Here is a 27,713-nt window from a genome sequence, read left to right as displayed (position 1 = left end):
GAACCGTGCAAATATCTCACTGATTTATGAAGAAATGAGTGAATAAAGTTGATCTCGGTAGGAATCTCCAGTGTGAGGGCGGCGGATTTTATTAATTCTTTTCTTTTTATTCGTTTTTATATTATGTTCAGAGTATATTTGAGTGATGTAAAAGTGTGGGATAGCGATAATGAAAGCAGCGATGTGAGTGTGAGGGCGGCGGATTTTATTAATTAATTTTATTTTATTTTTTTATGTTAAGGATGATGATTATTAAATGTGACTGTGGTGGTTCTATGTAAGTGTAATGGTAGCGCAAATATAGAGAGTGATAGAATGTGAGGTAGGACTGTCAGTGTGTAACGCAGATGTGGTAAAAGCGCGATAGGAGCATCAGAATTTTTAATAAAAATTGTTTACTCAAATAAAGCAATAATAAAAATATTTATAATGATAATATTGCCTTACTTAAAATGAAAGCAAAAGTAAAAATACTTACGACTGATTTTTCTTCTCTTACTTATTTTTCTTAATCAATATTCTCAATTATTTCTCATCAATATATATATTCTCTTAATATTAACTCATACAAATAACAATACATTAATACTTATAACAACGCAAACTGAAAGTTACTCAAATACATTTCCTTACCAAATCCTTCTCATAAGTTCCTCTTTAAGTTGTTCATAAATTCTTTTCATTAAATTCTCTTTAAATCTTCAAAAATCCTTTTCTCATAAAATCCTCTTTTAAAATCTCTTAAAACTTTTTCTTTCTCTTAAAATTCTTTTTTTATAATCTTTCATAACTCTTTCTTAATACTTCTTCAAAAACTCTCTTTAAAACATTTCATCAAAATTTTCCGAAAACATCTCTCTAAAGAGAGGTCTCAAGAAAATCTACTAAAAAAATCTCCCCTAAAAGAAAACGTAAAAATCTAAAAGATTTTCTCAACCGTTCCTTTTTCTATCTGTCCGCAGGTGTTATTTTGAATTCTCGTCCAGACAATAGATTTCTTTTTCTTCAAGTTCGTTCAGTACTTTAGTTTCAACTTCTGAGTCATGGTATTCTTTAAAACAAGTTTTACTAGTTTTCTTTTTATTAGTCTTTATATCAGAGTGGCTACAGAACTTTCTAGAACTTTACTAATTAAAATCATATCATTGTGTTTCAAGTCGTGTTTGCGAAACAGTTTTAATCATTTATGGTGTGACTTATTCATTTTTCATGTTATTAGACATGTGTGTCCACCTGGTGTTTTTTGGTTGACTTACTCTTTTCCTCGTTCGAATGTAGCGTGTTTGAGTCGGGTAAAACTTAAAGATAATGTTTACAATTTTCTTCATCTTCCCTCCTCACAATACCATATGTCATATAACTATTTAAAATAATTACTTCTAAACAAAATCAAATGTGGCAAGTGAAACTTTGTGTTTAAACTTAAACAGATTTATATCTCAGGAATAGATGGAAAATAATGCAATTACTGTTTTCTTATTAACAACTTTTATCATCAGATCTGCCATTTGTAGTGAAATCACATTTTGACAAGGCGCATAATTTCATGCAATAAAAACTTTGAACGCCTGGAGAATGCAGATAGTTCAAAAATAAAGCTAGCGGAAAATGCAGATAGTCTAATTTTGTTTTACGCGGAGATTACAGATAGATCAATTTTGTTTTTCGCGGAGATTGCAGATAGTCCGATTTCGCGCGCAGCCATCGATATATTATATATAGGGACAGGCGAAAAACACGAAAACACGGAAGCCGTGTTTTCCGTCATTTGCCGTGTTTTCCGTGTTTTCTGAGAAATCCGTGTTTTTGTCAAATTTACCGTGATTTTCTGTTTTTTTTTAAAATTAACTCGCTCTCTAGAGCGAGTTAATTTTAAAATTGCTTTATTTGAGTAAAAATTAAAATTGCTTTATTTGAGTAAACAATTTTTATTAAAAAGCAATTACCACTAACAACAAGTAAGTAAGAGAATAGATATTCTCTTACTTACTTGTTGTTAGTGGTAATTGCTTGACGTCAATTCATCTGTCATTTCCGGTTAGTAATTACCATTTTTTCGTAAACAAGTTGTGTGTCAATCAATAAACATCTTACATTTAATTATGTTGAAGAAAGCCGTGAATGTTTCTTGTGCCGAGCGCGCAAAACAGTATCCCAAGGGAACTTTGCACGCCGACGATGGCCGTCTCTTTTGCACAAGTTGCATTTAAGGCGGTATCTGAGTCACGTAATGCACGAAATCTTGCTAAGTTTGAATTAGTGGAGGCATTTACTGCAGCTAACATACCGCTAAACTAACTTGATCATCCTAAGCTAAAGAAATATTTACAGACGAATGTGAAGAACCTTGGGGCACTACCATGTGCAAGTCACCTACAGCGCGATTATCTACCGAAAGTTTTTGATGTTACTCATGATGAATTGAAAGTCCGTGTTGAAGCAGCATCTTAAGTTGTTGTAGCCACTGATGAGGCCAGCGATTCCCAAGATTGTTTCGTTTTACATATACTGTTTATGCTACCAGTAACAAGTTCTGATGAAACGCAGATGAAGGCGGTAATAGTTAATCTGGTCTATTTAGAAAACGTTAATGCAACGATAGTCAGTCAGGCAATTATTAAGACCCTGAACAAGTTCAACGTTAACTTCAATAAAGTCAGTGCATTTGTTACAGACTATGCCAGTTACATGACGAAGACTATGAGAAATCTCCAAGGGATACCCCCCCCCCCCACTGTGTTTATTTGTCATGTAATGTTTTTAATTCAGTAAGCTTAGAGCTAAGTGAATAATTTCAATTTAGAGACTTCAGAAACAAAGTTGAACAAACGGTCATAAAATCTTAGTTAAAACACAGTTTTTGCTTATTGAAGCTATTTCACTATGAATAAAAATGTGGCATTTTGATGCCGTGTTTTTTCCGTGTTTTTTACGATTTTTATTAAAGTAGGCCGTGTTTTTCGCACTTTTTTACCGTGTTTTTCGCCTGTCCCTAATAATATATCATTGGTTATATGTTAGGTTGCTAACGAACTTTTTGCGAACCGTTAAGAACTATCCATTCATAACAAATCGGAGTAAGAAGATTTACGTGAGTTTAATGCTAAAAAAGTAATCTGAGCTAATTATACTTATTCTCAATATTTTTAATACATACTAATGTTATCTAGAAAGCTCGACACTTTATCCCTGAAAGATAAAGTGTCGAGCTTTCTAGATCTATTTAGTTCTATTTACTAACATGATTTAGAGTAGCCAGGAAATAAACGAAACTAGGATGACCTAAAATGACAGAGACTCAGAAGTCAGATCTTTCTGCAGATAAAGACAATTTAATTAAGTAAGTGCATGTATTTATTTATTTTTATTTATGTTTTTAACAAAACCTTTATAAAAAAAATTATAAACTAAATGATAATTATTATGCAATCATTTCATCATAAATCCTCCCATTGCCTTACTAGAAACTTTTTTTAATTATATACTTTAGTCTGCTGTAGCTATAAAAATCTTACTAAATTGTGCTGAGAAACAAACATCAATATTTAAATTGTGATTTAAATATATGCTCTTAAAACAATCATATAGTGGTTAAATGTTGCAATTTTTCCATTTTTCTCAAGATCTTACCAGGCAAAGAGCCAAGCATTGCTCATTGAAATGTTACAAGAAGGCTATCATTTGGCATTTAGAGAGCTATTTAATTTATTGCAAAATTATACAGAGCTTGGAGAGCAATCTGAAGCTCTTCTTTACATCCGAGATAAATTAACTATTGCGGAATATGCACAAAGAAAAGGTAGAAAATACTTTTAATTCTGAAAACACATTTTTTGCTTATTTATGTTTAAAACCAAGCCATAATTTACAATCAAATTTTTAAAATGAGGTGGTTTTTAGTGCTATCTTTTTTTATAATTAAACTGCTTATTACTAATTGAGCTTTTAACAGATTGATACAGTAAAGAATTTAAGATTTTTGTGTAATTATTATCTTTAAAAAAAGAAAAGTTCAGCAAATTCTTAACTAACAGTATTCCTAAGACAAAATGCCAATAAATCTAAAAACTTAACAAAAGTAGTTGCCTGATAAAAAAAATCTAAACAAAGTAACTAAGTACCTAAATTTGCTTGTTCATTTTATCAAGATTTCTTGATTAAAAAGTTAGGTCATACACACATCTGTGTGTGTGTGTGTGTGTCTGTGTGTCTGTATGTGTCTGTGTGTGTGTGTGTCTGTGTCTGTGTCTGTGTCTGTGTGTGTCTGTGTGTGTGTGTGTCTGTGTGTTCAAATAATTATAAATTATAAATTTTTTTTTAAGTTTACACAAATATTTTACATTTTATTATTCTTATTTATCTATCTTATCACTACAACTATATTATTAGTTATATATATTAAATAGATAGTATTTCATTTCAGGAGATTTTGAAAAGGTTTATGATTCTCAAGTGACTTTAGCTAGATATTTCCAAGAAAAAGGATATAAATCACTTGCTATTTTATATTATGAAAGTTCATACCAATCAAGCAGTAGGCTTAAAGGTGAAGGCAGAAAGAAAGAAGCAGAAGTAGTTTACTATTTAGGAAAGTTTGCAGAGCTGGAACAAGACTATTGCAATGCACAAAAATATTTTGAACAATTGAAATCACTAACAAAAGGATGTGACTGGTATCAAGATGGTTTTTTATTTTATGAACTTGCTTGTGAATGTCTTCAAAGAGTTTATATTCAAAATGCTGTAAAGGTAGTTATGATGAGGATTTTGAATAGAATAGATATAGAAAACATATTTTTATTCAGTGTTAAAACATTTTGTCTACTAAATACAGTTTGAGTAAGAAATTTTAAAAGTGGAAATTAAATAATATGAATTTTTGATTGAAATTATTTTTATATTTGATATTTACCATCTTTGCATGAATATCATTTATGGATAACTATTCAAAAATAAAGAATTTGAACAATTCACAATATTTGCTCCATGTTAATGATTTTGCTGAAGGAAAAAAATCAAACTGCTGGTAAACAGCAAGTGAATTGATAGATTAATCTTTGGTGACAAAATTTGGCAAAGTTCTTGAGCACTTAAAGTTTATTGAATTTTTAATCACACAGCCTCACTTTATTTATTGTTTTGTTTGTAAAATGTTAATTTTCTTTTGTTGAAAATTTTTTTTACTTGTATCAATTAAAAGTTGTTAAAAATCTACAACTGTTGTAATTTGCATCCTAACACTAAAACTAAAGACAAACACCCTAAAAGAACCATCCAATGTTATGTGGCAAAGGTAAAAAACAATTAATCAATGTCTTGTAAGTCTGGATTAGACAGAAATCTTAAAGCTATTACTATTAGGAACATCAATCATCTGAAAGGTCTCTTAAACAACCAGTCTGGAATTTCATCATGAAAAGTTACAAATAAATTTGTGTGATTACTCCAACATAACAAAAACATTAAAAACAAAACACTTATTGTTTAAAAAAAAGCTTGTCACACTGATAAACAGTTAGAACAGTTGCAACTGAATTGTTGAAAAATTTGTTATATTCAGAAACTGTGAATTTAGCATTGATGATGAATTGAATTTTATGCTAAAGCATACAAATAAAATTTCTAATGCTGGATTTTACTCGAAAAAAAATGAAATAAAAAATGTACCAAAAAAGTAAAATATAAGTGCAAAACAACTTCTTGTGTCGGTTAGCATATCCCCTTTTGGAATCTCTCAACTATTTACATTTTATGCTGAGCTGACAAATAACAGTGTTTAAAAATGGTTGCAAAATCAGAAAGTTGATTCCTTTTTTTTAATGAACATCACAGCAATGGTAATTATGTATTTTATTCTGATCTAGCTTTTTCGCACTATGTCAGAAGTGTGACCCATTACCTGGATGATAAAAAGCATCCTTTATGTTACAAAAGTTGATAGTCTGCCTTGTGTCCCAGAATAATGACCTATTGAGGATTTCTGGTCAATCCTTAAAAGCTATGTGTATGAAAACAATTGGGAAAGTGAAAATGAAGGTGAACTGTGAGAAAGAATCTGTTCTTCAGAAAAGTTGATAAAAGTTGTACAACGTTCGTGCGAACATGTATACAGAAAAGATGGCGTAGTACATCTTCATAACGAGAAAGCATTATTTCAGTCCCGAAAGTAAAAATTAAAAATTGCTTACCATTCCTTACTAATTTTTTGTTCATTAAACATTTCTATGTATTATTACTGCTTGTGTTCATTTTATGCCTCATTTTTGTCACTAGGGGTTAAAATGAAATTTTTAGTATGTTGAAAGAAGAAAACTTAAAATGGGATAAATTTTTTCTATAATCTGCTTTATAGGCATTGCTTTCAAAAATTTTGCACAACCTGTAAACATTTCAAAGATCATTTTAATTATATAACTATATGAATTTGTTAAGTACTCTCCATAATGCTGTTTTCCATAAATTTGTTGATTTAGATTTTTCATTGAAGCTGCTTCATTTTCTATTTTTTAGATGGACCATGTTACAGAGAAATTGAAGATAGTTAATATTTTAAACATGGCTTACTTAACTGTTAAAGAAGGTTGACTAGTTATTTGGATAGCATATTGATTTTTGCAATTTCTGTCTCCATTTGTTCAAGGGGTAGATTATTAATTTTTTTGAATAAAAAAGTTTCCAATTGTTAAATAAATTTTAAATGCTTTTAGGTGGCAGTACTCATTCTCTTGGTGATGTTATCCTCATCACTGGAGATATGCATGCTAGCTTTGGAGAGTTAATTGTAGCCATTAATTACTACAAAGAGTACTTAGAGCTTTGCAAGTCTGTTAAAGATAATACAGGAGTTCTAAAAGCTTACCAAGCACTTGCAAGTGCTTATGAGAGGTAGTTGTTAGATTTCAATGTTTTGTGTAATCTTCAAAACCATTAACAAACAGGAAAAAAACTTCAAAGTACTAATGAAGTAAGTTATTGATGCATTTGTTGCTTAAAATATAATTGCTCAAAGACGTTAGTGTATATTTATTTACCTACTTAAAAGATAAGAAATCAATCAAAGAATTTAATTAGTTCAAATTGCATATATAATACATTGTTTAATGTACCTGATAAAGGATATTTAGATTTTCTTTTATAGAAAAAAAAATTTCTTTATAAAGATAAAGTTTAATTAACTAATTAATGTTAGGGTTTTTTATTGTTGTTGTTGTTTTTTTGCAGTCTACTCAATAAAAAAATGAACTAGATGTATATAATTAAGAAAACAGTCTATTAGAGATTCTTGTAGAAATTATTCTACAAGAATCTCTGATAGACTGTTTAATTAAAATTTACTAATTTTAGATAAAAATTTTAAAATCCTTCAAAACTTTTTAAGCTTAAAATGATTTTGAAATTGATCTTAAGATTTGTTAGATTTAAAAAAAATGTGATCACCAAAAAATCTATCAAATTTCTTATGTAAAAGATTTCTTTAAAATGTCTTATCAAAATAAATCTCATTTAATTTAGAGCTGATGACATAGAAAAAGCTTTAGAATGTTTGAAAATGTTGCTTGATGAAGCACAAAAATTGAATGGTGCTAATTGTATATTTGAAACATGCAAAGAAATTGGAGCTCTTTATAATTCTCAGGTAAATGATTTTTATGGCTTTCAAGTTATAAGTAGTAAAAAGAATGAAAACAGTTTGTTAGTGAACAAATATCTATGTATATATATGTATAGTAAAACCATATCAGATAATATGTTTTTCTGATCCTATGGGATTATTTCAAAACTTTAAAAAAGATGATGGAAAATCATATCAGATCAAAAATTACCATCTAGCATGATAGAACTTGATTGAATTTGTTAAATGCAGTTACGAAAAAAACTATCCAGACAAACTATTTTTAGATATAATTCTATATTAAATGAAGGAAACCTCATACTGTTATATATTTTTGTAGCTCTTGACAAGCTCTATCTAAGTGTACCATCAAACATTTACTACACTAGTTAGATGTCTCCTTTGGTAAGAAAAATTAAAATGACTATAGAAAAAAAGTATCCAGACAAAAATTTTTTTTTCTTTTTCGTCAATTATTTCTTCAATATTTAACCCATCCTCCTTTATTAGTTAATACTTTGTTAGTTCTCTTAGGTATTGACTCAACCAGGCTGTTACACCTCATTATATCTATAGAATTCCAGCATTTTCTGAGTGCTTCCTCAATATAGTCTTTTTTCATTCCAACTGAAACATCCCCAGACCATGACATACTTGTCATGCTTTATTGTCTGCTTAACATGCTTTTGTTTCATTAATTCACCTGGTCTTCTCCATGTCCAATGTCTACCATCTGAACCATTAAGGCATATATTTGTTTTGTCCAATCATAATACTTTCTTCAAATCATCAATGGTCCAGTTTTAATAATTCTTTACAAACCCAGGCCTCTTTGCAATATGTCGTTTGGTAAGTAACTGTTTTTTGGCAAGTGCTCTACCATGTAAATCATACTCATGCAGCCTGTTTCTAACAGTTTAAGGACTTATATTGACTAACTCGAGTTCTCTGAGTTGTTCTGCCAATATCTGTTACCTCTGGTCTCACAGAATTTTCAACCAAAGTGAGGATTTTTCGATCAATCCTTGGAGTTGTTTTTCCGTAACTGTATCTCTAAGGATCAGAAGTACCTACTACTGGCTGTTTTATAGGCTTCTGATTCTTTCTTCTTCGTTGCTTTTTATGAGCTTTTGATTTTAATTTAAAATGTCCCATGAAAATGTTAATGCTTTTCTGGAATATATTGCAAAATCAAACTTTATTATTGTGTGTTAAATGTTGGCTTGGTTTAAACCCTAATAAGCACGTTGAGCTCCCTTTAAAGTTCCGGTTTTGTAGTTTTCAAAAATATCGAATTCTTACCAGAGCTTTTTTATAAAACAAAGAGGTTTAAATATATTTTCTTTTACACTACCGGTTAAAGTTCATCTCACGAATTTAACAAAATGTAATAAAAAAACAATATTTTCTTTACTGTATTTTGGTAGGATTGTTTATAAAAATGCAACCATTATTAAAGACAAAATATTTTGAGTTTCACAAAACTTTTGAAGATTTTTTTATATTTTTAATTCTTCATATATCCACCTTTTGCCTGAATAGTAGTAGTGCATACTCTGGGGGTTTTGTAATTAGTTTATCAATTGATTCCGTTGTAATTTTATTACAACAAGTTTTTAGAAATGTTTAAAACTGTTTTGTATTGGTCGGTTGCATTTTCTTCACGTTTTTGACCAACTCGTCCCACAACAGCTCGATCGGGTTACAATCAGGAGATCGAGGAGGTCATTCTCTATTTATATTAGTTCTATTTGCTTTACTTTAGCTGAAATGTAATTCCGGCCTTATTTAGAACTTTTCTTGGGATCTTTGTCTTGCTACAAATCCGCGACCCACAAGTTGTTTCCCACAAAGAAAAGTGTTCTATTGGAAAATTTTTTGTGGTACATTTTTGTCAGTAATGCTCTCAATTTACAGATTCCCAAACCATGACCGATCCTCGACTATACTTGACTGTCAGAATAGTACATTGATTAATCATGCATTCACTGACGAAAAGTTGAAAATTGTTGACGTTGCCCTTCAAAAGTTTCAAACTTCGATTTATCTATAAACAAGACCTTAGACAAATGTTCAATTGTCCAATCTATACATTTTTGCCCAATTCAATATTTTAACTTTACTTTGTTTGGGTAGTAATGATTTTTTTGCGGCAATCCGTCTTTTTAAACTGAAATTACGCAAACGTCGTTGTACCATCGAACAGATGCTGGTGTTTCCCGCGTGGGCTTGTGTTTCTCCCGAATTTCGGGAAGTGTGAGGGTACGATTTATTTGCTTTGAACACAGATGAACTTGTCCTCTTGTTTTGAAGTTGTCTTAGGTCTTCCAGAACAATGACGATTCTTGTTACACTTACTTTCACACTTTCTTTGCAACGCTCCCATGACTGTACTTTGAGAAACACTAGTTTTTGAAACAATTTTTCGCGTTGATTAAACTTATTTGTGTAATGCTACAGTGATTGCTCGTATTTCTGCACTTACTTCTGCTCTTCGACCCACTTTTTACTATCAAAGCATAAAAAAATGTACTTTTCTAAAATTTTAAAACCTTTGATAACAATCGACAATTTATGACAGTTGCGATATATTATTATACTACGACAGTTACGATATATTATTATATTACGACAGTTACGATATATGAAAAAATGTTCTACTTACCTTTGGATAAAGAAAAACACACAAAAAAAGTCGTTTAAAATATATTTTGAGTGAATTCTTGCAGCACATAGATGACATGTAATATGCACGAGGTGCTATGAAACAATACTTTTTTTTTTTCATTACATACTATTTTTTATTATCAGGGTATTTTTCGTTATTAAATAATTCAGGGGTATTTTCAGGTTTTTTCTCGTTTAAATAATTTTTTTTAAGGAATTGTCTTTTGGGTAGGCGAAAAAAACTAAATTTTTAAAAGGGTAGTCTGAAAAAAATTTGAAAAAATTTTGATTTAAAATCCAGTTTTTACCATATTAACGATGATAATAAAGATGTTAAAACGATAAATTAAGTTCAGGCTTTTTTTATTACTGTCTATTTTATACATTCTTTAAATATGGATGGTACTCTCTATTAATTGATTTTTAACTTTTTTTTCCTACTTACAAAAACATTCTTTTAAAGGTTTTTATTTTACGTAAGAAAATATTTTGATTGGTTAGTACAAATGAGGAAACAGTAGGAAAAATGGGAAAAATTTCATGTGCTCATTTCAAATAACTTTCATAGTTACTTTTTCATACATTTGAATGTTTAATACATTTTATATCATTTGTCTAGGGAAATTACGAGCAGTCTGTACAGTTTTACAAGAAAGCTCTCGCAATCTCGAGTCATCGCGATGATGAATGCTGCAAAAGTGAATACGCTATTGCATTAGCAAACTTCATGCAAAACGAATATATAGCAAAAATAGTGCAAAACGACAAAGACGCTCTGAAATGTATACTCGATTGGAAATGCGAAAGAATTGGTTTTAATCTCACTTAGAAACAGGGAAAAAAGATCTTAGATTCATTTGTAGCACATATGCTGTTTATATGTATGTATGTATGTATGTATGTATGTATGTATGTATGTATGTATGTATGTATGTATGTATGTATGTATGTATGTATGTATGTATGTATGTATGTATGTATGTATGTATGTATGTATGTACTCATACACATACACACTTCGTTCATTATAGTTATCACTAAACTGAATTGCATAAAAATATTGTCGATAGTTCACTTTTTATGATGTAGAATTGCAAGCAAATGCATTAATATACCAAACTCTGCTTCAGAATAGTATTATTGTCGGTCAGTACTCTTCTGGATTACTTATCTATGGTATATTTCAAACTTTAGGTAAGTATCAATTGTCATATAATGCCCGTGGTTTTTCTCGAATCATTTTTTTAACGCTCTCTCCAACGTTCGATCCTTATGTTCTCTCTTCTCCGTCTGCCGGCGCAGTTTACTTGGTTTTTTAATTTCGAAACACAATCAATTCTGCCCCCTTTATTTTTTCTAATTAAAAAGGTTACTTTTAGAAAAAGATTGTTGAATGTCTTTCTTTTAGTCTTTTACAACAAAATGCAAAACGAAAGACAATTCATAAGATGGCTCGTGATAAAAAGACGAGATTGGTCTCTTTATAGTAGAATTGCATAAGAAAGTTATCGGCATTAGAAAGTGAGATCATTTACTTGAATACATGTATAGCTTGAGAGGTATTAGTTAATACGAAATATCAAGAAGTTTTGTAGCTACCTAGAGCACAATGGTTCCATGTTTAGTGAACTACTCCATCTACCATATTGCTGCAGTCTTCTGGTTTATGAATATTAATGAATTTTCTATTTGGGCTTGCTCCATTAGACACTATAGCCCTTAGTTTAAGTCCCATGGATTCTAATATCGTATGTATATATATGTGTGTGTGTGTGTGTGTGTGTGTGTGTGTGTGTGTGTGTGTGTGTGTGTGTGTGTGTGTGTGTGTGTGTGTGTGTGTGTGTGTGTTTAACCACAGGAATATATACAGTTAAGGATAGTTTCACAGTTTTAAAGAATTTAGCAAAACCATTTTATGGCAAACCGCAAGAATAAATTAGTATTTAACATTAACATAACATGATTTACCAGCTATATATAAACTAAATTTTATTTGACAAAAACTAATGGGTTATTATGTACTTTTTATAATAAATGAAATAATATATGAAATATAAAAAACGAAAACATGAAATACCTGGCGCATTTTGCAAGATAATTATAAATTTGAACAACTTTTTAAAAGATTTTACATTATCAAATAAGTTAAAAAATACCCATTAGAAAATGCACCTACCAATAAACAACTCACAGTGGAATATATATTGGGGAGCTTATAGAGTAGTCGACGCAAAAAATGGCGGCATATGAGAATAAATCTTACAAAATACATAAATTTAAGGTTGGTGAACGAAGAACCAAGGAGTTGAATGAAACCAGTTCTTGACAAAAAATTATATTTAAGCTTTTTTATGTTTCGCTATACTTTTTTTAGTCATTTTAAAATTGTTTTTACAGGTCTAATTTATCATTGACAGACTTTGTTTACACGAAAAAACGTGTCCAAATTTACAAATGTTTATCTTGAAAAAATGATAAAATCTGTTCGTGCCGACAACTATTTTCCTTTACCTTGGAGTAATTTGTTAAATAAATTGTCAACACGTAAAGTAGTTATTTTATCCTGAACAGTCTTATTAAACAAATACTATGAAAGTTTAAACTAATACTAAAAGTTTAAACTATAATAATAAGTTGCACGTCCATCTCTTATACGTCCATGCTTTAATTCCTTCCTTAATTGAGTCTTTAATTACGTCTTTAATTCCAATTGCGGAAGAATGACAAGAATTGTCTGGTTTAAAGTTATGCGGACATTTTTATCTGACAATAAAATCAGTTGTACACACTGTTAAAGTTAGAGCTTTTTTCTGTGATGCCCCAGGAAGATCATTTTTAAAATGGACTGTTGCGTTCATCTGGATATTATTCTTGTGAAAGAGGCGTTATCAAAGGTTCTTGGGAAGGAAGGGTAGTGTTTAATGAAGAACAAAAATTTTGCAAGCGGACAGATTACGATTTTAGCTGCCAGTCGTATAAGCAACATCAGAAATATGTCTCCTCATATTTTGCTGGTTTTAAATGTGTTTTTCCGGATTTCTGCCACGACAATATGCAAAAGACCAACAAATAATTCAAAAAAATTATTTCGTTAAGGTCCTATGGCTAGGTTATTACAAGCAATTATTTTAATCGAATTTAGAAATTAGATTGTTCACTACTATTAATTTCAACATGGATCTACAGAGAGGCGGAAAGAGAAGTTTTAAAGAAACCCACCTTTACAAATGTGTAATTGGTAAGTGTCTTTGAATGCTGCTTTCCAAAAAAACAATGATTTTCTTGACCTATTATTTTTTTATTAATTTTCTCTTTTTAGCGACTGTTCGAGCGACATATCCAAAAGAATTGGAGAAGACTATCCGTAAATTTTTTAGGAACATGTTAAAAACGCACCAGCATTACGAAATTCTTATTAAAAATATAATCATGTACTCTTTTTTGTGGGTGCTGTGAAATATTTCTATAGTAAATAATGTCTCTTTTTTTCATTTATTGCATTTTGATAATTCATATTTTTCACACCTTCCTATATTCAGTCACCACCTTCCAGTCTCTTTCTAACACAATATAAAAATATATATTTATATTGTATTGGAAGGAGACTAGAAGGTTATATATATATATATATATATATATATATATATATATATATATATATATATATATATATATATATATATATATATATATATATATATATATATATATACATATACACACGTCTTTTTAAGCCGTCATTAATACGTGTTAAATAAGAAAACTTGAAGACGTTTTAAATAAGACGACTTACTGTGTTTCATTTGAGACCAGTTTAAGACATCTTTAAGACGTCTGAAATAAGGCAACTTTAGGACGTTTTAGTGAAGACGACTTACTGTGTTTCATTTGAGACCAGTTTAAGACAACTTTAAGATGTCTTAAATAAGGCAACTTTAAGATGTCTTAGATAAGACGACTTACTGTGTTTCATTTGAGACCAGTTTAAGACATCTTTAAAACCAATTTCAAGACATCTTCAATTTGTCTTTAAGACGACTTGTTGTTGGGTGGGAAAGTGATAAGCAGATAAAATAATCAGATATTGAAGAATCTGACGGCATCTTTATGTTGACAACATAAACTCTTTTTAAGTTGATAAATATTTTTTGAGTAACAGCTGCTCAAAAATGGCTGTTCAAAAACTTTGAAATGAAGAAAATATCCCCAATTTTTTTCTAACTTTAAAAATTTTTAACTTTTAAATTTTTTTGTAGTAGAGAGAGTTTTACTTTTCCCTTTAAACAAAGCATGAGCGTTAAGGTGACCGTTGCGAAGCGTCACCTTACAAAATGTTTTTAAGAATAGACGTTTTTTTTCGTAAGCTACCGTTATGACGTAATTTAACATCGTATTGCAACGATATGGATCGTTATTAACCGTTATACACCATAATTAACCATTACTATTAATGAAACTGCAGTAAAATTTGTTCACTAAAAGGCCTATGACTGGCTATGCACGAATTTTCTGTCATTGTGATACAAATCTTTTGATAAACATACAGCCTAGATTATTCAACTTATGACTTTACTTAGTACTTTGAATATAAAGCTAAACTTCTACCAATATTAGATTCACTAAACAATAGAAATATTTGTAGAAAACATTTTAGATAATTTTGACAAAAATTTTTTTATAAATGTTTTGAAACCAAAATACTTAAAAATCAAAGTTATAGACACAACGGTTAATACTTTTTTAAGAAAAGAAACTGTATCATAAAAATACCTTCTTAGATTTGCAAATAATCATAAACAACAAAAGGTAAAATAATCGAAAGTTTTTACTTAAAACTTTTTGTTTTCTTCACCTAACCTTAAAAATAACCTTAAAATCCTGTTATAGTGTTTAGGAAATTTAGCATAAATTTAAGAACTTATATTATCATTTTACTTATCAATTTCTGTTGTTAAATAATATGATCATTTTCCTTTTTTATTAGTTAAAATTACTTTATTTTTCAAAAACTATATTTTACTTTTTGCTTGATCTGAGAAATCAATTAATAAACTGATTAAAAGATGTTTAACTAAACTGTATTACAGCTGGAGGCATAATGGCTGCTACTTGACTTGTGAGAAAAAACAATACCCATAAAATATTTACTTCAAATAGGGAGTTTTGTCACGTGACATTTTATCGCGGAAAAAAATATACCGAACGTTTTTGAAAAACTTCGTCCAAAAAACGCAACAAATGATTTTATGTAGGTGTCGAAGAATGAAAACCCACCCATGAAAATAAATAGTATATATGTATATATAGATGTTATTTTTTTTAGAAAAGGTTGCACTACAATAATTTTTTTGGGGACATCGTTTTGCTTTAGAATTAATAAAGTTATTTAACTTTAAATGTTTCAGTTTTGTTTATATACAAGTAAATTAAGCTAATTCTTTCGTCCCCACATAAAAATAGATTCTGCAACTATTTATTTATTATGTCAATCAGTTTGTTTTTTTTTTGTTTTTGGTAGTCTAATAGGGTGGGTTTTTTGTTTTCTAAGTGGAAATTTTATAAATTTCCCCCGTCTTTAGATATTTTATTGTTAACGCAACTTTTTACGCAAGAAAAAAAAAAGATAAAGTTTTTTTTTTCGGTATCAAAAGTTTAACGAGAAACTTTACGGAAATATTTCATAAAAATGTATATGAATTGAAAATATTAAAACACGAATATCTTTGGAACTAAATAAGCTACAGAAGTGGTTGAAACCATTTTGAAAATAAAGTATATTAAGGAATCCAATGCATTTTAAATAAAAAAGATTTACATTGGCTATAAAAATTGCCTAAGCTCCCTACTTCAAATAAATTAACGTAAATTCGTCAAATAGATTTAGTAAATGCTCATAAATTTAAAACAAAGTATCGAGCACCATAAACATGAAACAAATGTATGTAGATGTTTTATTGGATTGGACCCTGAGGCAATTTTTCTTCCTTCTGGGTTGAGCTAATTCAACTCTACGTCTGTTTCAATATATTCTGAAAGATTTCTCATGATTTTTGACAAATTAGTCTGACAGAATACGAACATGTGGATCAAAGTTTTGTCTTTTGTCCGTCATAATTCCGCCAATAACTATTGATAACGATCACTATCGGTTAAGTGCTAGCAGTAAATTTTGATAACGGTTTTAAACCTTTATTTAATCAAGATTAATAACATAACGTAACAATCATAAGAATAACGTTTCATATCAGTTTTTTGTTATCAAACGATAATGAACGAAAGTAACCCTATACATACTTTAAACTAAAAGTTAAGAATGCTTTCTTTTACTGTTAACTTTGCGTCGCTCTAATATTTATCCCCATTAACAATGTTCCACAAAAAAAGTATGAAACCTTGTTACCTCTTGTTTTTGATATGATACATAGATGCGACATTTTATGGTAGGGAAACATGGGGTAAGATGACGAATGGGGCAAGATGAAATTATATTGTTATCTTCAAAACTCAACTAAATATGAAATCTGACTGTAGCTAAGAGGGAAGAAGATTACATCTACTAGATTTATTTATGCTTTTTTTTATAAATATTATTTTCGGAATCAAAGATAATTATTAAAAAGGTTTCTCCTATATTAAGGAGAAAAAAATTTGATTTATTTCATCATTACATCACCAGCCAAAGGTAAGCAAGAATTTCTCATTCAGTTTGTTCAATTTGGAAGCCATACAAGTAGTATTAAGCTATGATAACTTATTTATGTAGAGTTCTGAGTCATTTTAAAGATTAAGTAGCCTAGGGGCAAGATGAACGGGGCAAGATGACTCGTTTGTCCTTTCGCCAAAGTACATGTTTTACCATAAACCTGTAATGTAATAATTTTTGTGTAGCTTAGTCATTATTAGATTGCTTTACTATGCATTAAAATGTTTTGTTTGACATTTGCTTTATATTGTTGTGTTGGAATTTGCTATGAACTGATTAGTAGACATTTTTTTGCACAGCCCTATGTAAATATATAGTTTAATTGTTGAAAAAATTACATAACCGTTTGTATTACATATCTTATTAACTAGAATTTATGGTATCGTGTTATTTGAGAAGGTAATGGTATAATGGAATTTACTTTTTTTAAAGCCGCCATCTTGCCCCGCATTCGGGTCAAGATGATAATTTGAGGTAACTTTGGTTAATGAGTTTTTTCCAGGCTGTTTTTAATTTTTATATGGGTTTTTTTTGTATATATATGACGCATAATAATTTTTTTCCCACTTTTTGATTAAGTTTTACTTATTGGAACAGTTATTGAATAAGATATAAGTGCTTTTCAAAACGTTCGTCATCTTGCCCCATGTTTCCCTATAATCTTAAATTTTCAAATATTTTCTTATAAAGTTGTATTTATTGCTTGCTGTTTATCATTTATCTTTTGATAACTTGCTTTTTGTCAAGAACAGTTAGTAATTATATAAAATATACAGTAAATATCTCCTTTTTGTAAATAATTTGTTCAAAATGGAAATGTTCATGCTTTGTAAAGAATATCAATTTTTAGTTTGAAAATCTACAATGTTTAAACTGTGTCTTACTTTGCATTTTATTTGTACATTGTACTGTCGGTACACTGTCATTATATTCTTCTTATAAAATAAATAAATAGTGATGTTTGTGACCGTGTCTTCTTTTTGAGAAATACAGTAAACGCGACCAGTTTGCTTAGAACAGCATGGTGTGATGTAGCGTATAAAAATTTTTTGCTTGGTTAAAACTTTTTTCTCCACGTTTTATCAGAAAAATAGTATCATTCTACACCTGTGTCAATAATAGGCAGATGATTATATTTCTATAAAAGATTTTTTTCTCTTCGAAGAACATTTTTGCCAAAAGGAGTTTTTTGTAACTTTACTTTTTTTTTTTTTGTAATATTTTCTAATACTGATACCATGAGCCGTTGGCGGCGCTACAGGAAAACGATACAATCCCTTCCCACACCTTTTTTTAGCCTGAAACATGTATTAGCCCTTTTTATGATGAACATTTGTGAAGTAACATTTTAATTGCAACTTGTACTTCTTTAAAATAATATATTTGACTCGTTTACAAAGTCACTTCTTTCCTATGAGTGTATTTTAAAATTCTGAGGGTAAAGAGTAAAGTTTATATTAATATATTCATCAATGCGTCACATTTTTCAATACATATGATATTTTATTATATCAATAATAGTCCCACATCCACAAGCGAACAAAACGAAAAAAACATAAAATCTGAATACCGTAATCCGTCATTTTTCACCGCATTCGATTTCAAAAAAAAAATTTCTATGATATGTGCTGATTAAGCATTAGTCTTAAAGTAATGTATGATATATCATTTACATTTTAAAACCATCTCCAAATATAATCTAAAATTAAGACTTCTTTTTTAAATGTATCATCACAGGAGGAGGACACAATTATTTTATGCTCTTAGTCTTTTGTGTTGTCCCTGTCCATAACTTAACGATTATTAATTGACCACCAGACTGGAAAGAAACGCCTGACTGCAGAGCATAACAAATGCTAGAGCAATGGAGCGATAATAATAAAATGGAAATTTTCAAGCCTCAGCAATCTGTTGAATTAACTTGTAATGTGGACAAGCGATCAATTAATGAGGATGGCGTGGGCCATATAATTTGTCTAGAAAACCCACATCTTTTAAAAACTTTACAAGAGCACACATTAACTGCTACAACAGTCTCAAATTTAAACTTAAATCTAAAGCGTATTAGTGATACCAAAGAAAATAAGAATAGCTGCAGAGACAGTAAGAAATTCTTTAGCTAGTACTTATGAATATATTATGTGTTTTTTTTTTTCTAATTGAATTGAGCTCGACTTGCGCCCATTTTTTTCTTTCGCTTAAAAAGATCATCTGGTGGATGCCTCAGAAAAATTTGATGGGTTATAATGTGAGTCCCATCATATCTAACCAGCTGAGTGGTTATCCATAATGCATAGTTATTCTTTATAGGGTTATAAAAGTACTAAATTAAATTTTTGAAAAGACTTTGAAATACAAAATCAACCTATAATAAAGTGATATGATAACTTACTAAAATATTATTAGTAGTATTGGACAAACTTTGTACATTAAACATTGTCTAAGTACATGAATATATTTATACAATCTTTCCTTTGTGAATCTTCAAATAATCTCATCAGACTTAAGCATGAAAATATCAAACACTCCTTGAGTATATACATCTTTATAAAATGGAATAATCTTTTGCTGAGTGCTAGATCTAGTAAAAAAAATTATATTAAAAGATTATAGTATGTTGTACTAGTCAACCTTATAATTACACTGTTAGTATTTTTTTTTTTGTTTTGTTTTTCGTTTCTTTACTTTATTTCTTATCATTTACTTTAAATATAATTATTTCTAAGAGCTAAAGCTTCTTTACTTTGACAAAAAAGAAAAAAAAAAATAAAATAAGAAATACTAAATGGCATAATTGGGAAAGCAGTTTTTTAATGTACAATAGCAGATCCAAAAGTAAGAGTGGTTTGAGTGTATTACTTGCTAAAACACTAAAAAGCAGGAAAAGATGTTTAATTGCTTGTTTAAATTTCTAGTTTGTATGATTTCTATTAAAATAAATAATTAATAAACATTTCTGTTGAAAATTTTTTATAAAAATTCCAAATAATTATATTCTAGACACTTTTATGAATAAGTATTTTTTATAAAAAATTTTATCATCAAAATTGGAAATGAAAAATTTTACTAAATTTTAAGCAAAAAAAAAAATTCAATCTCTTTTTATTCTAATAAGAAATTTTTCTATTAAAAGCATCTATATTAAAATATATTTTTCCTTTTTTTTAAGCTTTTATACCAATGAAACTTCTTTATTAAAAGTTGTGAAAAAAGTATATTGAAGAAATTGTAAACTCAGTATAAGATGTTGAAGAAAACTGAAATTTAAAAAAGTTATAGAAACTATTACTTATTCAGTTTGTATTTTGAAATTTATATATATATTTTTTATCAATAAATTTAAATTTGTTTTTTTGTTGTTGATGTGAACTATTTAGACCATGGTGGTATCAATCAACTGGGAGGGGCTTTTGTTAATGGACGTCCCCTTATTGAACCTGTTCGTCGAAAAATTGTTGAGCTGGCACATCAAGGTGTTCGACCATGTGATATTTCTCGACAGTTGAGAGTCTCTCATGGATGTGTTAGTAAAATTCTGAGTCGATTTTATGAAACAGGATCTGTGAGACCTGGAGTAATTGGTGGAAGTAAACCAAAAGTTGCTACTCCTTCTGTGGTTGCAAAAATACAAGAGTATAAACTACAAAACCCAACGATGTTTGCATGGGAGATTAGAGATAAACTATTAAGTGACCAGATTTGTGATACTGATTCTGTTCCTAGTGTTAGTTCTATTAACAGGATTGTTCGAAATCGTCTTGGATCAAATATAAACTCTTCATCTCAAGTATCAGCATCAATGGCAGATTTGAGCCCACCTTTACTTAAGATTGACCCTGATATGGCACATTATTTTGTACATCCTGGGTTACCAATCCAAATTGGAGCTATTTCAACAAATTTTGCAGGTTCTATTCACGCACATTTACCAAGAACAACTGCAGCTTCATACTCAATAAGTGGAATTTTAGGAATGACAGTACCATCATCACAAGGCCAATTAGGAACTTTGATAATGTGCTCTGACTATGCTATTCCTCATGTTCAACAGATACAGCCTCATATTTTAAATGATGAAAAAGGAAATGTTCATGTACTGCATGAAGGAGAAATTGCCCCTAACATAGTTGAGCCTCCTCAAGTAAATGCAAGTGAATGTAAGAATTCTATTATGCACCAAAAAAAAGTGTGCTTTATTATGTGAAACCAGGATTATACATATATACATCTGTGTGTGTGTGTGTGTGTGTGTGTGTGTGTGTGTGTGTGTGTGTGTGTGTGTGTGTGTGTGTGAGTGTGTGTGTGTGTGTGTGTGTGTGTGTGTGTGTGTGTGTGTGTGTGTGTGTGTGTGTGTGTGTGTGTGTGTGTGTGTGTGTGTGTGTGTGTGTGTGTGTGTGTGTGTGTGTACCAAATTTACATAAGTTTTTTATTTCTGAAATTTAATAAAAACTCTTACTAAAACTTTTCTTTTAGATGTTGTAGAAAGTAATGACAGTTCCTTTCAAGATTCCATAACAGCTGCCTCATCTAATGATGAAGATAAGTTTTCAAATGAACAAACTAGCAAATCTTATTACATGAAAATGGATTTAAATTTTGATTCAGAAAATGAAAAAAACTTAAATAAGAAAGGTTCTATGCAAATAAATGAGACTGATGATATAAAGCATAGCATGTCATTACAAAATGTTATTCATCATGCTTTTGCTCACTCTAATGAGCACATGAATCTTACATTTAAAAAAGCAAGTCGACGTGTGCGTACTACTTTTTCTCTTGAACAACGCAGAGCCCTTGAAGATGCTTTTGAAAAAACACCCTATCCTGATGCAGAGCAAAGAGAAGAAATATCAAGTCAATGTCATCTTTCTGAACCTCGAGTTCAGGTATAGTTTTTTTCTCAGGTTAAGATTTTTTAAATGGTCAAAATTAGATGTTTAGTGTATTAAGACAACTTGACTTGTTTTTTAAAAGTTATTGGCTACGCAATGATATTTTATTACTTGTTTAACTACTGTACTTTTACTTTCTACTGTAGGTTTAAATGTTTATATTTATTTGTTTATTTTTTGTAAAGCAATATTTTACTTTTCAAAATAAATCACAGAAAAGTAAAAACTATTTCTAAAGTCACAGCATATCAAGCTATTATTTTTTTAATTTTCAAAATGGTAAGTTTAGTTTGCTTTCTTGCCAAATGTAATAAAGAATTTTGTTCTATATTTAAAAAATCTTTTACAGGTATGGTTTTCAAACAAGCGTGCCAAACTTCGAAGACAGGACCGCAATGATGATAAACCAGACATTAATAACAAGGAATTAATGCAAGACCATTCTGCTGGTGCTGTTCCTCATCTAGATTTTCAGCACATGCAAGATCAAATCAAACAATATGAAAGTAAGAACATTTCTAATTCTGAAGAAAATAATGGATCATGTTTTTCTGGTGAATATCAAGACTATCGCATTAATACACAGAATGGCATTAAAAATTGCTTGTTGAACTCTGAAAGAGTAACACCACTCAATAGTTCAAGTTTGTCTACTGAACATAATTTCACAAATAGTAAGTTAAAGATTAAAACGGAATCCAGTTATATTTCTTTTTGACCCTACTGCTGTTTCCTCTATTAAAGATCCAATCATTCTTCCTCATCAAAAGAACTTGTGAACCTTAAATCACCGTTTGTGTTTTTATCGTTATTATTTTTCTTTTATTATAGTTGCTATTGTTGTTTAATATTTATTGTTTTTGTTGCTGTTAAATTGTTATTGTTATGATTTTTTATTATTATTGTTTGATCCTTTTTGTTGTTTTTGTTATTTGAGGCTGTTACTCTAAATGTTAGTACTTGTACAAAGATATGATCATTAAATTTTCATGATCATCACTGTATTATCATGTTCATAAGTATTTTGCTGTTAAGTTTAACAATAATTTCCTGTTATGTTATAGTCATATTTATTTACAGGAGTTTTATCCGAAATAAAAACTTCTGATAGCGTTATAGCTACTAACTCGTGCTCTTTACCTCCTGTCAGCACATTAACAAAATCTACTAACCAACACCATGATGAAGGTTGGCCACATCAACAACGCAAGCTCTTAATTCTTGGTAACTACTAACAGTTCAAACTAAGTTACTTTTGTTACAAAATCAAAAGAATTCCTATTCATCAAATCAAAAGACTCCTATTTATATTTGTATAAGCAAAATACCAAATGTTTGAATGGATGTATGTTTTTGACGTGATAGCATATTTTTTAGCAAATCATTAAACTAAAGTTTATAAAGTATCTTTAAAAGATAAATTTATATGACGTATTTTTGCATTCGCTTGTTGTTTAAAAATTTGCGTTCATTTTATTGTTGTAAAATTGAAAGAATTTTGTTATTTCTTTGATTTTTTATTCTTGTGTTTTATTTTATAAAATGAGTGAAATCCATCTTACTCGTTTGAGATAATATTTTTTCTGAAGTATTTATATTAATTGTATTTATTTGTTTTATTTATATTTTTATATCGGTGATATACGAAGACATTTTTAATCTGAATTAAGCAATAAAAGCTATTTTCTTGTAAATAGTTTTTTATTCAAATTCTTTATTTCATATAAAAGTTCGACTGAAGTCTTTTTTTTTTTTTTTTTTTAACCTTTTAAAGTGTTTAGTTGCTTAACAGACCAGTTATCAATAAGTTAAGTTATAAACCTATCTACATACCAGTTATTATAAAGTTCAGTTATAAATTTTCCAGGCAAAGATCAAGCACTTTCTAGTTAAAATAAAAGAAACTATAAAAGCGAAATGTAAAAATAAAAATATATTAGCGAAAACACCAATTGGTTCGATTAAAAATTTCACTGAAAATCCTGAGGTAATCTCCTCGCTTGTAGCTGCATCAGTTTTCAAGATGATTTTTGTTAGTAGGAGCTGTCCCGTTAGGTAAATTTTGTGTTATAACAAAAAATACAAATTAGTGAGGGAAAAATAATAGTAGTTTTCATTTTAGTGAATATGAGAATATCCACTTTAGCGTATATAAAGATATTTTTTTAAAAGCGATCTCTTAATCTTTCTAATAATAGTCATGTAAAGTGTTACAAAATATCAATTATTTCTTTGGTAAACAAAACACGTTTTTGCTTCTACAAAACATCTCTTACATAACTAAAGATTAATAAGGAAGGGCATTTCTAATTGAGATAATTGTACACCATTTACTTCATCAAAAATAATTTTATATTCTCAAAGAGACTCGTGATTTGATAAGACTTATCAACTGTTTAATTCTCATTAACTTTTTTAAGGACGTGAAATTACAGGGGTTTTTTTGTATATAAACTCTTTTTGTCTGGCAGCTGTTTATATATTTTCTTTTGTATTTGAAGTTTATTTTTTTAAGTATTAAAACACCTTTGTTAAGTTTGATCAGACAATCTTTACATTTTGTACTCAAGGATGTACAATAAAAAGCATTTAAATACATACGTACATACATACATACATACATACATACATACATACATACATACATACATACATACATACATACATACATACATACATACATGATTCAAATCTATTCACGAGCGGTAGCGTGATTCTACCTTTACTCGTGTTTTACTCTGTTTATTAATGTGCTTTTAAAAGTAATTCGGTTAATAAAAATTGTAAATTACATGGAAATTGCATTAATAATTACTTTGCTATTTTATTCAACCTTATCAAGTATTGAAACAATTTCAACAACCCAAATTTAATTATGTCTATAAAAACAGCTTAATACAATATTAGACACTAATACACGTTGGTTAGACACCAATACACGTTGGTTTATGTGTAAAAGTCTATTTGTGCTTATGCAACATGCTTCCGCTGTCTTTATTTTATAATATTTTTATTTTATAATATCTTTACTTTGATATTCAAAGAGTTTAAAGCGTTAAGAAAACGCTTTCTGAATGCTTTAAGCAGGTACGAAAAGTGCGAGTCAACTAATCTGCTTTTTTATTAAACGAATGAGCGACTTCAAATAAACATACAGAACGTGCTGAGTAACGATCAAAATTTAAAGAGGAAAACACAAGAATTGATGTTAATAGGGTTAATTTTTTGAAAAGTAATGGATCATGAGACCTGGATACCTTTGGTATGGACAAAACCCATTGCATCGGGTTTCATTTGCCTTATACTTCTTACTGCATTAACTAACTTTTATGTTGTGTGGTGCATATACAAAAAAAGAAACTTAAGGAACTCAAGTACTGCAATTATAGTGGCAAATTTAGCATGTGTGGATATTCTTGTTACGATAAAAGACTTACCGACATTTTTTTCTGTAGCAATGAGTGGACATTGGTTATTTGAAGAATCTTGGTGTGCATCCTACGGATTAACCAATGTTATCTTTATCATAGTGTCTGTCTCTACTCTAGTGACAATAACAACGGATAAATTTTCGCGGTTAAGGGAGATGGCGATATCCCAGGAACACTCTTCTGCCAATACACAGCATCCTCTTATTCTCGGCTATGTAATTGCTCACACTACATTGTCATACAGCTTATCTTTGTTATGGAGTAAATACGTTTTTGTAACAAGAAAATCGTTTTGCCGTGTGGAATGGCCCCCAAGAAATGGTCTAAGTGCAACATTTTTGTCTTCTTTTGTATTTATAGTTCCCGTTTCTTTTCTTATCTACAATTTACTTTATACGACCGTTTTAAAGGTACAAGATTTAGAAAAATCAGCAACCATCGAACCAGTCAACCCATACGAAAAAAAAGCACAACATCAATTGCATATTGCCGTTGGAATTTTTCTTCTCTCTTGGGCGCCTTATGTTCTAGAAAGTATCGTTTCAAGCCATTCACAAATTTCTCCTTTGACGGGAATATTTACAGCAAGTATTCCTTTGTTAACGACCTCTTTGCTACCCGTTCTGTACGTCCGGTTTTTATCGAGAAGTCCTCAGATAAAGTCTCCTAATCTTTCAGTCATTGTTCAATGAAGAAAATTATCAGGAAAAAAATCTTATAATTCAACGTGGTGATGGCTTCTCATACGCACGAACTTTGAGTTAAAGAAAAAAACAATCCGGGACAATAGTTTCCTTTATGAAGAAGTGTCTCGATCAATTAATACTTTTATATTTACTTTTATAAAGTGAATGACCTTTATGCACATAACTATATATCATTTTCAGGATCGTCGTTAAATGGAGACCATAGATCAATGGATCTTCAAAGCAATTTGGTAAATCGAGACCATAGATAAATGGATCTTCAAAACAATTTGGTAAAGGAATACAAAATAATTGTTAAAATCAGTAAAAACAAATTTATTTTCTTGTTTGTTGTGTCAATATAAGTAAAATTTAATATTGTTTAAAGGAACAATGAAAATTTTCATTAAATTTTTTTTATAATATATGGATATTATTTGAAAACTCTACATTTTAGAGAAAGCTTCAGGGGCTTAATGATAATTGTTTCAATTTGATAATTTCTCGTTTTATCAATACGCTTCTCGCGGTAAAATTTTGTTAAATAAAAATTTTGTTAAAGTTAAAAATTGAAGCTACAAATGAAACTACTTTTTTCAACCAGTGAAGTAGATTTGGGTTGAAACTATAAATAATAACTATAGTGTTACCATACTATTTCGAATATGTTAGGAATAGGAAGACTCTAACTCGTTCTATGAATTCTAGTCTATTCAGTGGTGATCAAAAAAATAGCCCACCTCATATTTTCTTTTAATTGCATAGCGTGTTTCTACCTACTTAAATTTCAATAGCATTTCCTATGATAACTTGCAAGTTTCCTATGATAAATTACAAGTTGGAACTTGCATTATTGTTTGCACGTAAATACGATGTAACAATAAAAACTTTTATTGTCAAATTTCGTTGTGCGGACGTGCTCAATGAAATGGCGCATGTTAGGGGAGAATCCTTTTATAACTAATTTTCTTGAAGTAACTAAAGATGGAGCAAAACAAATATTGCTCTGTAAAAAAAAAATATATATATATTTTTAAATTTAAATATGTTATTGTTAGGACTTGCATCAACTAGGGTGTACTAGAAAATTTTTTCAAAACTGTTGTAAACATACTGAAAAATATAATACCACTAATGATAAAATTCGAAAACTACGCCAAGAAAAACATCAATCAGTAAATTGTGAAAAAAACGTGGATCACCAAATTGTAAGAATGCTTTAAAGAAATACTTTTGATGAAATAAAAACCAAAATCTCAAAAAGAATATTATCTCATATATTGTCAGTCCTAACCTTTCAGGCGCGGGTGTGTAGCAAAGAAGAAACCCCTTGTTTCAAAACAAAATTGGTTAAAAAAATTAAGGTTTGCAAAAATGTTCCTATATAACAACGTTTTCTTCGGAAAATTTGTTATGGACAGATAAACTTAAGTACAATCTCTTGTAGTCTGATGTTAGGCGTCCTATGAAGCAATAAAACAAGCCATTCTATACTCTAATGACGGTGAAGCACGATATGGGTAATGTTAAGGTTTGGGGAGCTGTGCAAGTATTTGTTGACAAAATTCAACAAAGAAAATAACGGAAGAGGCGTAAATTAGTGACATTTCCTAATGCAGAGATACTTACTAGATTCTTTCTTATTGTGTCAGCAATTTACTTCATGAGTAGGTCGAACAGGTAGCACCCTTTCCCTCCTGTGAATACGTCAATGACCACAAC

At 29.6% G+C, this 27,713-nt stretch overlaps 4 protein-coding genes across 16 annotated transcripts in view; 3 read left to right on the top strand and 1 right to left on the bottom strand.

Moving 5' to 3' along the window:
• Positions 1-27,713, bottom strand: part of LOC145194091 (rho GTPase-activating protein 24-like) — a 206,743-nt gene that overhangs the window by 87,013 nt on the left and 92,017 nt on the right. The gene's annotated exons all lie outside the window — the stretch shown is intronic.
• Positions 4-11,408, top strand: LOC145190540 (tetratricopeptide repeat protein 29-like). Of its 8 annotated transcripts, none has more exons than XM_090078966.1 (9): positions 4-57; positions 3,022-3,111; positions 3,251-3,340; positions 3,624-3,799; positions 4,424-4,749; positions 6,511-6,580; positions 6,708-6,885; positions 7,513-7,636; positions 10,899-11,408. In XM_090078966.1, the coding sequence occupies exons 3-9, from the start codon at positions 3,288-3,290 to the stop codon at positions 11,106-11,108; spliced, it is 1,137 nt and encodes a 378-aa protein (XP_089935092.1). In that variant the 5' UTR covers positions 4-57; positions 3,022-3,111; positions 3,251-3,287; the 3' UTR covers positions 11,109-11,408. The 8 variants fall into 8 exon arrangements, 7 of the variants coding, with proteins under 7 accessions (XP_089935092.1, XP_089935095.1, XP_089935093.1 ...); XM_090078969.1 differs by lacking the exon at positions 4-57 and adding an exon at positions 2,098-2,556 and having other exon boundaries at positions 3,022-3,091; positions 3,256-3,340; XR_016449857.1 differs by lacking the exon at positions 4-57 and having other exon boundaries at positions 2,899-3,111; positions 10,899-11,160; positions 11,369-11,408.
• On the top strand, positions 18,591-26,491 carry LOC145182586 (uncharacterized). The gene is made up of 5 exons (XM_080057771.2): positions 18,591-19,085; positions 20,360-21,139; positions 21,456-21,868; positions 22,224-22,548; positions 22,955-26,491. Exons 1-5 carry the CDS (start codon positions 18,836-18,838, stop codon positions 23,107-23,109), a joined length of 1,923 nt encoding a protein of 640 aa, XP_079913897.2. The 5' UTR covers positions 18,591-18,835; the 3' UTR covers positions 23,110-26,491.
• LOC145189536 (melanopsin-like) lies at positions 25,110-26,491 on the top strand. Its single transcript, XM_080066198.2, has one exon. It carries the CDS (start codon positions 25,110-25,112, stop codon positions 25,995-25,997), a length of 888 nt encoding a protein of 295 aa, XP_079922324.2. The 3' UTR covers positions 25,998-26,491.

This window comes from Hydra viridissima, unplaced genomic scaffold (genome assembly GCF_058129835.1).
Source record: "Hydra viridissima isolate aposymbiotic clone 2 unplaced genomic scaffold, HvirCarnegie_v1 scaffold_2, whole genome shotgun sequence".
In the NCBI taxonomy this organism is placed as follows: Eukaryota; Metazoa; Cnidaria; class Hydrozoa; order Anthoathecata; family Hydridae; genus Hydra; species Hydra viridissima.
Note: the sequence above shows the minus strand (reverse complement) of the source record. Positions and strands in the feature narration are given on the sequence as shown.